Source organism: Tympanuchus pallidicinctus, unplaced genomic scaffold (assembly GCF_026119805.1).
Source record: "Tympanuchus pallidicinctus isolate F22 unplaced genomic scaffold, pur_lepc_1.0 scaffold23, whole genome shotgun sequence".
NCBI lineage: Eukaryota > Metazoa > Chordata > Aves > Galliformes > Phasianidae > Tympanuchus > Tympanuchus pallidicinctus.
The window spans coordinates 5,511,626-5,525,389 of NW_026294740.1; the positions used below are offsets into that span (position 1 = coordinate 5,511,626).

Below are 13,764 nucleotides of genomic sequence, written 5' to 3' on the forward strand. Positions count from 1 at the left end.
ACAGCAATGCAAATAATGTTAACAATAACAATAAAAATGCTTGCTTTGATTCTAGAACAGTGTAAAATTTGGCTAAGTACAAGCCAATATAGTCAAGCTAATGCAATTCCTTTAGGAGAAAAAGATAGCTGTGTGACTTGCTAAAGGCTGATAGCACGGCAGGTAAAGGTGACTGAGTGGGCTTAATTTGCCTGTATTTTCAGATTCCTTTGGTAAGTTTTCTTCATTAAAACATAGAGGAAAATAAATGTGGTGGTATGAGGTGATAACAATCAGTGCAAACCTGATCAGCATCAGTAAGTTCAGGTCGCAATGAATGTTTCCTCTAAAAAAGGGAGATAAGGTCATAGAGCCCCAGCAGCTTCCTGAGGTGCAGGCAAGGAGTTGGCATTTGCTGGTTGAGTTAAGCTGCTTTCAGGATTGGAAAGCTTGGAGGTGATAGGATAGACTCTGGATGGAACCTTTAGCAGGTTGGCAGCCTTGCTGAGTGCACTGTGTGTTTGTATGTGGCAACGTTCTCAAGTGCTCTGAATTAACAACTCAGGAGGAAAATTACTTCAGTTGTTGTAAATATGGGGATGGTCTTATCATTGTGTGCTGAACCACAGAGTGAACCTCAGAAGTCCAGGATCCTGTTCTGTCTGTCACAGACTTGCTTGGTCCAATGGTGGATTCTAGAAAGGCTTTTTTCTCTTGTGTTCTTCAGCAAAATGGCACTAAAATACCATTATGAAGTCCTTCAGACCATTCCACAGGGTAGTTGCATTGTTGCTGCTTTTTAGGGTTTACCAAAAGAAGGAATTCCTTAGGAAAAGGCTTTTTTCCCTCTGAATCCCCAACACTGGCAAAGTTGAAAGTGAGTGAGTGGAGAGGATCCCTGCACACGTTTTTCTTCAGTGTCCTAAAAAAGGTGCAGTTTGAATCAAGTCTACCAGAGGGGAAAATTCCACTTTTGTCAGAGGTGGCTCAGTTCTTTATTATGAACTTTCAGTAATGACAGATTTAGAAACTAATTTAGGCCTTGCTTAAATACTTTCTAAAAATAATCACCTGCTCTTACCTATCGCTTTTCATTCAACGCTTTCCTACTGGATTCCAGATCCTCCAAACCCATTTTTATTTAGATCAACTGGCTGAAAGCAGGGAGAGCTGCTAAACGGGTGCTGAAAAGAACTGAAACTTTGGAGTGATTTGATCATCTGTGCTGATAAGCGGTGGAGGCTGCGTGGACGATGCACGATGTGGCTTCTGCTGGTGGTGAATGTGACTGGAGGCAGTGTGTCTGTCGGTGTTCTTCAAGGATCTGACCTCAAACTTTGGGGTTTCCCCACTCCTCGTCCTCTTCTTCCTCTCTTCTGTGCTTTCTGGGCATTGCTTGTGTTTATGCTTTGTGTACCTTCATCTGTTCCCATGGAATGATGAACCTGCGTGCACCAAATGCACCAAGTTCTTGGCTCAGGTTTGGCTTTGTTGCTTGTGGCCTCAGCGTGGTGTGATGTTTAACTTCTCCAGTACAAACATGTATATATTCTCTCTTGCTTTATCCCCTGGACTTTGCTGTCCATTCACAGTGTCCACGTATGTCTGCTGTTACTGATGTGAGCCATTCTTCAGATTCAGAGCTGGGAAGCAAAGTAAAACGGGATCTACATGCAGACATGATTTGTATCCCAGCAGAAGGCTGACTGGAGAGGCCAAGTGCTTTTGCCTTAGTATTACATTTTGCACCATCTTTTGCAGGAAAGGCGTAAGTTGACAGCAGCATTTTGCTGAAGTAGTAAGGCACACACAGACCCTTCTGGACTGCATGTGGTACCCTGATCTCAGCAGCAGCAGTGGGTGTACCCGGGGTGCTCCGTGCTGCCCTGCAGCTCCTTCTCTCTGGGAAACCCTCACAGTCAGGGAGAGGGGAGCAGAAAACCCCTGCAGCTCCTTAGAGGCCTTCTTCCTTTCACTGGCGTGCTGTGTTTTACCTGCATTAGGTGTAAGCCCTCCCAAGCACATGCTGTTGGTATCTGTGCGGTGCCTTGTGCTGTAGGTCCCTGGCTGCTGTAGGCACTGTTATAATGCACGTATTAATATTAATATATATTGATTAACTGGCTGAGCTGTTCAGCTTTGAGAGTTGTTTTGTCTATTGTGCGGTACGAACAGGGGCCTGGTGCTCTGTCAGCATCTTGATCTCTGTTTTGATGGATTATAGTTTATACATTGCTGTTGTTGGCAGCAAGTTATATTCACGGGTTTTGAAAAGACCCAATAATGTATTTAGAGATATTTCCTAACCTGGGACGTAGATTAAAAATGAAGTACCTTAATTACACCGTGGAAGAACTATGATTTGCCCATAATGGAAATATTGCAATTGTACATAAAGCAGGCGTGAAATTGTAGTTGAAAGAAAGTCGTGATGTACTGCAAATAAAATACGTGTGGAATTCCAGCTGAAAAGGAAGTCATAATACAGCAACCCAATTACAAGTGGAGAGGAGCAGCAGTCTTTGTGGCAGCCGTGCAGGGCAGGTGCAGCCTGCACCCTGATTTCTCAGAGAAATGAGTCTCTATTTAGGTACACGGAGCTCTCAGCATCTCAGGAGGAGGAAAGTGATTGTTTGAAAGGGTATTTGGAGCCGTTTGGCATTTGAAGGATGAGTTTAATTCAGATCACGCTGTTGCCCTAACCAGATTTTTTGTTTGCATCTGTGTTAACATCTCCCACACCCATTTGTGGACTGCAGATAGTTTAACAGGGAGAAATATAGGACCAGAGCAGCAAAGTGTGTGCTCTAAGCTGTGGTTGGAGTAGGGGAACACAGTGGCAGAAGAAAGCAAGCCTTAGAGTTGTACCAGATATTCATAGCAATAAGTATTGCTTTAAAAATAGCTGTCTGAGCACCTGCCCAGCTGGTTCCTCTGAAGCAGGCTCAGTGGGTGCACGGTGTCACTGCTGAGCAGGTGAGCTTAGGCTGAGATGTGTGCATTCAGTCGAACAGAACACGTTGTTGAGTTGTACTTGCAGAAAAGACAAACACAGGAATCTTACCCAACGTATTTGATGCAGACTGAAATATTTAACAGTTCCAGAAGTCCAAACTCTGAGCAGTAGCCCTGATGCCTGAGCCCTGCACTGCAGACGGCTTCAGCTGCTCTGTAGCTGCTCCTTGGTACGACTGTCCCAGCAAGAACTATCATTTATCACTAATATTATGTGTGGTGCAATATAATATGAGCCGTTTCCAGAAAAACACATCAATATTACTTTATTAAAAATGTGACGTGAGAATTAAAAGCATTAGGCACTGACTCAGCCCAAGTGGAATGTAAGAAAATCTGCCTTGTGCTCTGCCAGCTGAGGTGGTGCCTGTGGGTGAAGAAAGGCTAAAGCACGTCTCTGTAAGCATGTTTCATTTATGTTGTTGGGGTATTACTGTGGGCTTCCAGTGCTGAATGTTTCATGGGTTTGCACAATAAAACCATTGCTGAGCAGAGCTGGCACGCTCTGCCTTCCCTTCTTTGTGCAAAAGTCCAAACTTTGCAGCACCTTGGGGGAAACAAAGTGAAGGCAGCTGGGTGAATTAGCATTAGAATATTAAAAGTTTAAACAGTCCTACTGCAGTGAGATTGGTGTTAGGAGCGGGCAGAGGTGGAGTCCCATTAGCACACAAATGGGAACTTTGTGCTGAAGGGCTGAAGAGAACTGGAGCTGAAACATAAAGACAGGTATGAGTATTTTTATAATGGAGAAGAGTGTTTATGATTGAATTCAAGGGAGCTCTTTCCCTGCTGAGTTTTTATTGTGTATAATGGAAGAGTGATGTCTTTTCCTTCTTAATTTTCATACACTCTGAGGTGTTGTATCCTGTCCTGGGATGATGGCTGGCACCCTGTCTGTTGAGAACCTTGTTGAAGGGATTGAGCAGTGCACATAGAGACGCAGGGCGTTGTTGGCTTGTTTTCTTTACAGGCTGTTTCTGTTGGCAGGTTCCATTGCTTCATCTGTATTTCAGAAAACAAAAGTACATTGCTGCCTTTTTTTGTTGTTTCAGTTGAGTCAATCTTCCAACTAAGAGAGAATTTAATATACATTTATTCCAAAATATACACAGGAGGTGCCAGCATCCAAGCATGCCCTGCTCAGTTTTGGAACCCAAGCATCTCCTTTCCCTTCCCAACACAGCTCAAAATCAATAACTTTGAATCCTTTCTTTCATAAGACTGCTTCACAGCACAGCATGGAGGAAACCACAAAGTGCTCGAGCCCCTTTTGAGACGTGGTTCTGTGAAACTTGCTCAGTCCCCAGCAAGGACACGTGTGGCCCTGCTGTGAGTTGTTGTGTATGAAGCTTTAGAGCTCGTGCTTTGGTGCTGGCAGCCTGCTGGCTGGGTTCCTCTAGGTGGGATGGAACCTTCACGTCACCTGCATCACTGGCTTCAGCCTGCAGGAAACGTTTGGCACTCAGGGATAGAAATGAGGACCCTTGAGGTTACATATGATCGTGTTAGGAGTAAAGGCGTGCAGGGCCTTTAGTAGTAGTGATACAGGGACATAGAAATAAACAGCTAGGTTTGGAGAAAACAAGCTGAAAATCCTGTTAGTCTTTGTAACGTGATTTTTGACATATCAGTGGTGTGTATCACACCTTCTGTTACGTGTGTGGTGGCTTCTAATTTAACAGCGGTGTGCAGAGAGCATGTCTTATGCTTTATGTACAGAGCAATTAGGACAGTGCAGTGTAAAATCCTCATTAAGGTGCTGTTTAGCAGTGTGGTGAAGCTGGAACACGGCAATATTTCAGGTGGTTGGAGCCATTGGCTGCATCGTGGTGTCACCCTGCTTAGTTGGGGCTGAGGGGGTGATGGAGGGAATGCAATGGGGGGGGGAGAAAGGGACAGTGCTGAGGTGTTCAGGCTCCTGTAGCTGATGCTGGGATAACAAATCTTCCATAGCACTTTGCAAACAGTAATCTCCATGAAGAAGGAAGAGAGGCAGTGATCTTCTGGGCTGGCTCTCATAAATCACTTGTAGGATGTGGTGGCACCCATCCCTGTGCCCCTGCTGCTCCTTAATTTATCTCCTGTTTGTGTGCTAAAGTGTAATATTAGTTGAGGGAGCATATCTACAAACTGCCCACCTTTCTGGATCCCATTGGCATATTGAAACAGTCAATCACTTCCTACCCATCGCCAACAGCCATTATTTTCATGTCTCTACCAAATATTTTTTCCCCTCCTGTTTCTCTTCACTTTGTCAGTCCTTCATCTTCTTTTGTGGCTGATTTTTGACTCTTAATGACTGCAGGGCCTATTTAAAGCAGTTCTTTATTTTGCCCGTGCCATGAGTTAGCTATGTGACATCTCATTCATGAATTATGCAGCCCAAAGTCTCGCAAGCGACATGTAGCTGCTCTTGTAGTAGTTGGGAGTAGCGTGATGTTTACTTCAGGCAAAACTGTTGTTTCCTGGTGTGTCTGGGTGGGTGGGCAGGTTTGCTGTCTCGTTTCTTATGGAAAAGAAGCAGAAACAACATGTTGGGCTACTTGGGAAAGGCTGGAGCATCATTTCAAGTAGTTGAATCGATGAGAATCCCTTAACGCAGTTGATGTTAATCAGTAGCTCTCTGGACTGTGATGAGCAGTAACAAGATCTTATATTGCTGGTTGCAGTCTTTTAAAAGATTGAGTAACGTTAGCTATGTGGCTGCATTGATTTTTAATGGCTTGTTTTTTGAAGCGTAAAAAGAGATTTTGTTCTAATCTGCTTAAATCGCTTTTTAAATTTGGGGTTGTTCTTTCTGATAACATTTAAAACCTTTGGGAATTGACCCTGCAGGGCTGCTCCAGACATTTTTATAGCAGTATTAGTTCTTCTTACCTAAAATGACTTTGGAGCTCAGCATCTTAGTTCTGTGCCCATGCAGTATAATGACCTACGCAGGATTCTTTTATAGGCAGCCAAAATCAGACCGCTTGTCTGTGATCTCCAAACCCTTTTTCCTCCCACCTCGTAAAACTCCTCTTGAAGGCAGTATTTATTGGTGTTTTCTGAGGTCTGACAGAGTTTCTTCAGGTGATATTCCCCATTCCTCCAAGCACTTCCAAGTCAGAAATGTTCATCCTTTGCTTGTAGCAAGATAATCTGTATAATTGGACTAATTGACTTTTCCTCCTCCACAAATAAATATCTCTCATCAGCTCCACACAGTTTGTCTCCAGCATGGATCTTTATTGAGCATGTGGGAAGCATTTGTTGCTTGTGCTTTGATTATCTCTTGATTATCTCTTAATTATATTGGCAGCATACTGTCAAGTGGAGAAGGTGAATGCTGTGAAGCAGAGGGACGAGGTCTGGGACAACTAAAACAAGCTGCAGCTCTTGAACCCATGGAAAAATGCAGGATCCCTGTGGTTTATCTTTCCATTTAATTGGAGAGATTGGTTTTAGTTGAGAGTAGCTGCCAGTGAATCCAGTGGGATGGATTTGCTTGGTGGTTGTTCTAATGGGAGGCTTTGCCTGACTCCAGGCGAGGTGATTTAAGAACTTATTAGAGCAGGTAGCTGAAATAGGCCGCATTGATTATCACCTATGGCCTTCTGTCTGCAAGTGTGCCTGGGAGAAGAAAAATTGCTTAGCCTATTGATGGTAGCACATGATGGCCACAAGTCATTAAAGAGCTAATGTGTCTGGAGAGTAAATTAGTTTCTTTTGTTTAAGAAACCCATAGGGTGGTGGTTTAACTCACTAGCCTTTCAGAGTGCATAAATCCATATGCTACAATGAAAAGTGCCTGGAATGTCTACATATAGAGCAGGGATAATGGTTCCTTGGGCAGTATGTACATCTTTCACATACTTAGAGGTGTTTCAGGGACTCTGGAGATGAAATCCTTTTATTTTAGTTTGCTCCTCTTTCAGTTTGATTGTGAGCATTTGGAAGCAGATGGGTACCAATTTCATTTGCACTGCATCTACCACAACAGCTTCCCTTGCCACTGCACGTGGTTTATGTGCTGTTAGTATTACAGATCACCATAGTTCAGCTATTCCATAGCCTGGTGGAGAAGAGTAAAAACAGTTAGGAAGAGGGAACACTGAGTGTTGTGCAGCCGATCTGACAGCACTGCTTTATCCATATTCTTACATGATGTTGCTTATGAATAACTGCTGATAACTTCTCTTTCCTCTTCCGCCTCTTTCTGTAGGCAAGCGTGGGACCTTGCTGTTGATATTTGCCTTTCCCAATTACCTACAATTATAGAGGAAGGAACTGCCTTTAGGGTAAGTCACATAATGTATCAAAATGTCTCCTTGTGTAACCCATTATTTGAAGCCTCAGCTCAGCACGTCGCTTTTTCTTATTGAATCTTGAATTTCATTGTTTTGGTTTTTGGTGCTTTTTTTTTTTGGAAAACTGTAAATCCAGGTTCACCTCACTTAGAGAAATATATGTGGATTTGGAATATTCAGATCTAATTATAGCAAGCAGCAAGCATCCTATCTTCAAACATGAATTCACTGCTGCAAGTGTACCCAAATAGATTCTGTAAACAGCTGCCATCTCCATGTAGACAAGAGTGAAGTTTCAGAGTTTTCTGGAATGCTTTTGTGATTGAGTTGGTTCAAAATTGGAAAAAAAAAAATCTGCCATAGCCGTACATTTTCTACTTTTTAAAGAGGTGTTCTTAAATTAAATGACTATTGCCACTGAAACAAGCATAAAAAGAAAACCAGACATCTGCTTTGTGCTTTTCTTCACAACCAGCACTTCTGGTGTGGCTGATTGGGCAGAAGTGTGGGATGTCAGTGGGTAGCATAGAAAGCCCAGAGCCCAGCAAGAGGAAAACGGTGTGTGCATTGCCCCCTGCTCACAGAGCAGCTGGGGAGTTTGGGGGGGTACCTTTACAGCCTTGTAAATGCAACTGGAATAGAAGCAATTTTACTCCGACGTTCTTGTCTTATATTTACGATACCAACCTTCAAAAAGGCTTTCTGGCAGTGATTGCAGATGGTCTCCAAAGACCCGAGTACAGGAGGACAGCCAGTAACTTCCGCAAGCATGGGGGTTGATAAAGATGCCCTTTAATTCTCCCACCTCTTTTTTTCACCTGCTCTATGTGCTGTATTTTAAAATGTGCATAAATACAACTCTGCCAGCCTGTTCATTTTTATATCAGGTATCTGACAATATCAGTTGGGTACCTTTATGTTAGACCTGGATACCATCTCTACACCCACAGTCATGTGAGTTGAAATTTACCAAATTTATGTGTGTTCAGGGATGGAAGGAGGCAAATACTTGACTCAGAGGATCAGCACATGTCCTGCCTGGTTAATGCTGTGTAGGTCTGTGCCTGTTCTGCAGAGAGGACCTGTTGAAGGTCTCCATCAGACACCTAGAGAAATAGTAGGAAACTTGGCTATTAGTTTAGGAGGAAGTGGAAGGGCTCAGCTTTACACTGTGACAAATGCTTGCAGAAGACAGGCAATTGCACATCTTTGATCTGTTCCTTGTGTTCTAATCAAAGTTTCGCCCTCACACCTTTGATTTATGCCAGCAGGAAGCGGTGTTTATCAGCAGAGGTTGGCAGCTGCTGGGCAGCAGTAATCTGGGCAGCAGTGATAGTTTGGGGTGAGGAGAGCATTTGTGTTCCTGAGGTCAGACCACCATTTCATAACAGGGCTGCCCGGTGAGTCACAGCATCACCTGCTGCCAGCTCTCCCTCCATCCCTGCCATCGCTGCAGGCTGGGTGCCTGGGCTGGCCTGGTCTGGATAAAGCAGCTGGTAATCTCTTCAGGGCTGGTTTGTTTCAGCAGCACATAATAAACCACGTGCTCCTGGCTTCTGCTTATTGTCTAGCTGTAATTTGCTACTCAGACCTGCAAAATATAATAACTTGCTGGAGCCAAGCCTGCAGACTAATGGGGGAGTGGGCTCCTGGCAGCTCAGAGTGGGCATGAGTTCCTGATCCCACCTCCTCCCTGTCTTCACCCCTCAGCTTCATTTCCATCTGGGTTTGTGGATGGGGTCAGTGTTCTCTCACACAACTCTGTGCAAAAGGAAGCACTGAGGATGCTGCCCTGGCCAGGGATGTTGCTGAGCCCCAGGGCTGTCCAGGAGCACACCAGGAGCTCTGGGGACTCTGTCACATTATTGACCACTCACCATTGCTGTTAGGAGAGCAGAGGTGTTGGATGCACCCAAGCAGCCTCCTGGTACTTCAGTGTCACATCTCCCCAAGAACTCTTTATTTCATCAGCCAGTGAACCTGCCTCATCAAAGCAAAGCCATAGCTGCATTGTGCTTTCCAAAGCCGGCGGTATTTTCTTTTCTCCTGCATGTCTAGCAGTACCACAAGCCAATGTTACAGGATTTTCCATGGTGCTTGTCACACTAATGTCTAAGCACCAAAGCCCAGCTGAGAGGTATTAGCTGATGCTGGGAGCTCATCCCACCTGATAAACTTCAGGAGGGCAGTGTTAAATGCACTGAATGCTGCAGCACTCTGTGTGCTACTTCGGTGCACGTTTACCCACACTGCCAGGACATCTCTATTGGTGGATTATCACTCATTGTATTAGTGGATTCAGTACTGTAAGTGAACTTTCTGTTCTTTGTTTGCCTACACAAAGTGCTGGGACTGTGTTCACTGTGCCGGGCAGAGGCAGCAGTGTGTGCCACGGGAGTGAAAGCTGCCTCTGCAGAGCAGATGAAGGCAATTCTGCTGTGGCTGCTTCTCGTGTGGAAGGGATTAGCTGGATTTCCCCAAGAGCTTTTGTGATATCTTTTCCAGTTTCTCTGCTTTTTCCTTCTTTTTCAAACACATTAGTTAAATGCCAGTATATTTAAAGGGAACTGCATCTGATCAGTCTCTGGGGAAAAAAAAAAAATTACATGAAAAAGCAAACCAAGCAAACATCTGCCAATTACTGTTTTTACAGCCAATACGCCGTGCGTGAGCCCACAGATGCTAAATCTAGTTGCTTTCCTCGGTTCAGAGTCAAACATGCCACCTGTATCCTTGTTCCAACAGCACAGCCCCTTCTTCGCAGAGCAGCTGACTGCATTCCAGGTGTGGCTGACGATGGGTGTGGAGAACCGCAACCCCCCGGAGCAGCTGCCCATCGTCCTGCAGGTGAGCAGCCCTGGCTACAGAAATGCCTGAGCTCCTCCAAGGTTACCGAGGGCTGATGACATGGCTGCTAGATCTGTGCAGATGAGGACAAGGTGCTTTTCTTCCCCCACGCCTTCCCTTTCTGTTGAGCACAGCTTGCCGTGGCCTGTTTGTGGCTCCAGCAGTATGCTGTGCTGCCTCGTGTTTTGCTCTTAAGTAGCAAGACTTTTTTGCAGAGTAGCACATCTTTGTTGTTTTCTCCTCTTACATCCCAGCCATTTCAGGCAGAGACTTTATCTTCTGCCTGCTTTCACAAAATGAACATTACTGCAGTGTAAATAGCTTGGAAATAGATTATTTTTCTGTGCTGCTGGTACAGCCTGGAAAGTGTTGTCTTTAATGGGATGCTGAAATTTTGTTGCATAGAACATAGAAACAAGTCTCTGAAGACCATGCCTGGAAGGAACATAGGGTTCTGGTAGACATCTGCTTAGATGAGATGAAATTCATTTTTAGAAAGGAGAAGTAAATCCAGAGGAAACAACACCTTATTTCAAGTCACCTTTTATCCAAGAGAAATATGGCAGTTGTTCATCTGTTCTTGCCCTCCCCTCTCCACCTGTTTGCACTGACAGAAATACAAACCCTTACTGAGATTGCTGTGGTCTCTTCTCAATCACGCAACAAAATTTAAAGTCTTCCTGTTTAAAGAAGTACGATTCCAATCACTTATCCAGAGACCTGTGATTTCTTTCACTAAATGTGAGAAGACTTGCCTTCCCTGTTAGCTGCCAGCTTGTTCTGTGACTGACAGCACCATCAATCATTGCGAGACCGAATCTTAATTTCCCTGAGCCTTCCAAGTCTTGAGAGATCAGCTGGATAAACAAATGTAAGGTTTATCTCGGTCACTGCGATAGGAGAAGGCAGGCTTCTGCTCCAGCACCAACTTTGCTGCTTTCCAGTGGATTATTTGGCACCGGAGGGCTCTGCAGCAGCTTAACCTTGCAGTGGAATTGAGAGGTCATCTGACAGAGGAATCTGCTTTCCTTCCTGGAGCAAAAATGAGCTAGGACAATGTAATTATTCTTTCAATTAAGGTATATGTAGTTGTAGAGTGGAATAAGGTGACTCGTTAACAGGTTTGAGATGCTTTGAAGCAGAGTGACTCCTTAAGAGAAGGGAGGAATTATTTCACACCTCTTGTTGAGCATCTTTTTGCTTTGAGCCCCTGGGAGCTCTTATGCCGTGCTGCTGCAGCCTGAGGTTGATTCTGTTTTCCCATTTTAGATGTGCCACCAGAGAAAGATGGTGTTTGAGTGCCAGGGGCACAGTGCCAGCCATGCAAAGCTTGGCACTGTGATGGGCAGGGAAACCACTCTTCATACACGGCCCTCATTAACTTCAAAAAGTTCCGAATTGCATTTCAGGTTTGTGCTGTGCTTGGACACAGGTGACCTCCTGCTGCAGGGACAGAGAAATCATCAAAAGCAGAAGATAGCAGCTGCAGATCTGGTGGAGGTGCCTTCTGCTATGGGGTGCTGGTGCACGTGGCCAAGGCTATTCCCACTGCAAGCCCTGGAAAGCTGCTGCTGCAGTCCTCTTCTTCCCTCTGTGTTTGTTAGGGAATTCCTAGTCAGAGAGGGATGTGATGCAGCCCTGAGCACACAGTAGCACAGCACAGTGACTTAATTTCACTCCAATTTTTAAATTGCGCATAGAGTCCCCACGTCCTCATCCAAGTCTCCAGTGTTTGTGTCAGTTGTGGCCTCAGCTTATTGTTCAAATCAGATTGGGAAGTACGAAGTCAAAAACCTGAGAGTCAGTGCTGGCTTTTTTGTTTCTGAGAATAATGAAACAGAGGCTTTGAAATAAGGCAGAATTCGGGTTGGTTAAGGAGTCTTGTGGGAAGTCAGCGCAGCCAAGATGTGATTTTGTATCTTCCCCCGGAAATCCTTTTCAATCACATCCACTTATTTCCAGCTACAGCAAAACGTGTGGCCTTCCTTGTTTGTTTTTTTTCTGAAGGTCAGATAATGGAAGCATTGCTAAATCTCTCTGCCCCCTGTGTCTGTAAGCACCCTGCACCTAATGTGCTCCTTTCTGTTGTTTCAGCTCTGCCCCAGCTTCCATCATGCCCTGGTTTCTCTTGCTGCTTTAATCTCAAACATCTGGCCCTGTTATTCCTGTGCTGGGCATCTTTAAAGCACATGGTCAGTTGCACCAAGTTCTGTAGTAAGTTTATGGAATAAGTTGGTGCCAAGTAGGGCAGGATGACCAAAATGCTTTCTTTTATGTTTTGGGATCTGAGCAAAGATATTCAGACACGAAACAATCAGAGGGATTAATATACCCTCCCGTGTAACTGTCGTTTTCCTCTAGACTTTCTCTGTACAACTTCAGTATCTGGTGTCAATTGTCCATGATATGAGGTCTACGCCAAGTAATTTAGTTGTTATTCTGTATTAAACATGAAAGATAATTCAATTTGCATATGCATTGTGGGAAGAAACATTGAGACAGGGATGAAACTGGGAGCTAAATCAACCAGTCGCCTTGCCTGAGATCCGTGCTGAGGGATGGTGGTCAATTTAAACTGAGGATTAAATGTTGCATTCCAATATCTTACATCTGTTAAGGAGATTAAGAACTGAAAGTCTGTCTGTTAATATTTCACACCAGGGTAGGTATAAGCCAGTAAACTATCACCTCATTATCGTTGTCAGACTCCATTTTAATGAGATCTTTATTAATGACTAATGTGACCTTTTGCTTCCCTCTTAAGTCTCTTATATTGATTTGCTGAGGAAGCAAAGCCTCTTTTTCTGCTTCTGAGCTGTTTTGAGTACTGGCAGGCTGCTCCTTTTGCTCACCTTCGAATCCTTCCTGCAGATGCAATCCCATTCCTCCTTTTCTGAGGAAAGGCAGTAAGATGAGACTGTTTGAAATCCGTAGTGGCTGCTTCCACCTAGCAGAGCTGGGCTGCATAAGAACCATTGCACTTGAGAGAAATATTAACAGGGAGAGAACTGGAGCACCACTTGGAGGCTGAGGTTAACTGCATTCCGAGGGAAAGATCTGTAAGTGCCTGCAAAACTTCATGGAAGGGAGCTCTGCTGGGCAGTGCCCCACTGGTGACACTCTTCAGTAGAGTAAAAGCTCTTAGCAGCCAAGGTTTGTCTTTCAGCTTTTTCCATTCAGATCATCAGTGTTTTTCTAAGTTACACGAGGTCCTCCTCCATTTGCTCTGCAGTCACAAGGAGCTTTGTTCCCTGATAGTAACTGCTGTCCCTTTCCTCTGCAGGTTCTGTTGAGCCAGGTGCATCGGCTGCGAGCTCTGGATTTGCTGGGAAGATTTCTGGACCTGGGGCCCTGGGCAGTTAGCTTGGTGTGTTTGTGCTGCATTTTGTCTTGTGAAAGTCAATTAGACTCTCAGTATAGGTGATAAATACAAATGATGATTTATGCAAGGAAGATGTGGAAGATACTCCCCAGATTTGACAAATGGTTGGTGTTTTTTGTAGTCATGCATATGGAATGGAGCAAGCGTCTCTAAAAGAAAAGTGGTTTGTATTAATCAAGAAGGCCGAATAGCTTTTCATTTGTGCTGTTATGAAGAGGAGTTATTTAGACAAAGTTCAGTGTAACATAATGG

The 13,764-nt window shown here is 44.4% G+C and overlaps 1 protein-coding gene across 4 annotated transcripts in view; it reads left to right on the forward strand.

The window, feature by feature from the left end:
* Positions 1–13,764, forward strand: part of RPTOR (regulatory associated protein of MTOR complex 1) — a 118,956-nt gene that overhangs the window by 53,617 nt on the left and 51,575 nt on the right. For all 4 annotated transcript variants that reach the window (XM_052687521.1, XM_052687522.1, XM_052687523.1 and 1 more), the window contains exons 10-12: positions 7,199–7,274; positions 10,029–10,130; positions 13,414–13,497. In XM_052687521.1, coding sequence (XP_052543481.1) covers positions 7,199–7,274; positions 10,029–10,130; positions 13,414–13,497 — 262 coding nt within the window. The remainder of the gene's footprint in view (positions 1–7,198; positions 7,275–10,028; positions 10,131–13,413; positions 13,498–13,764) is intronic.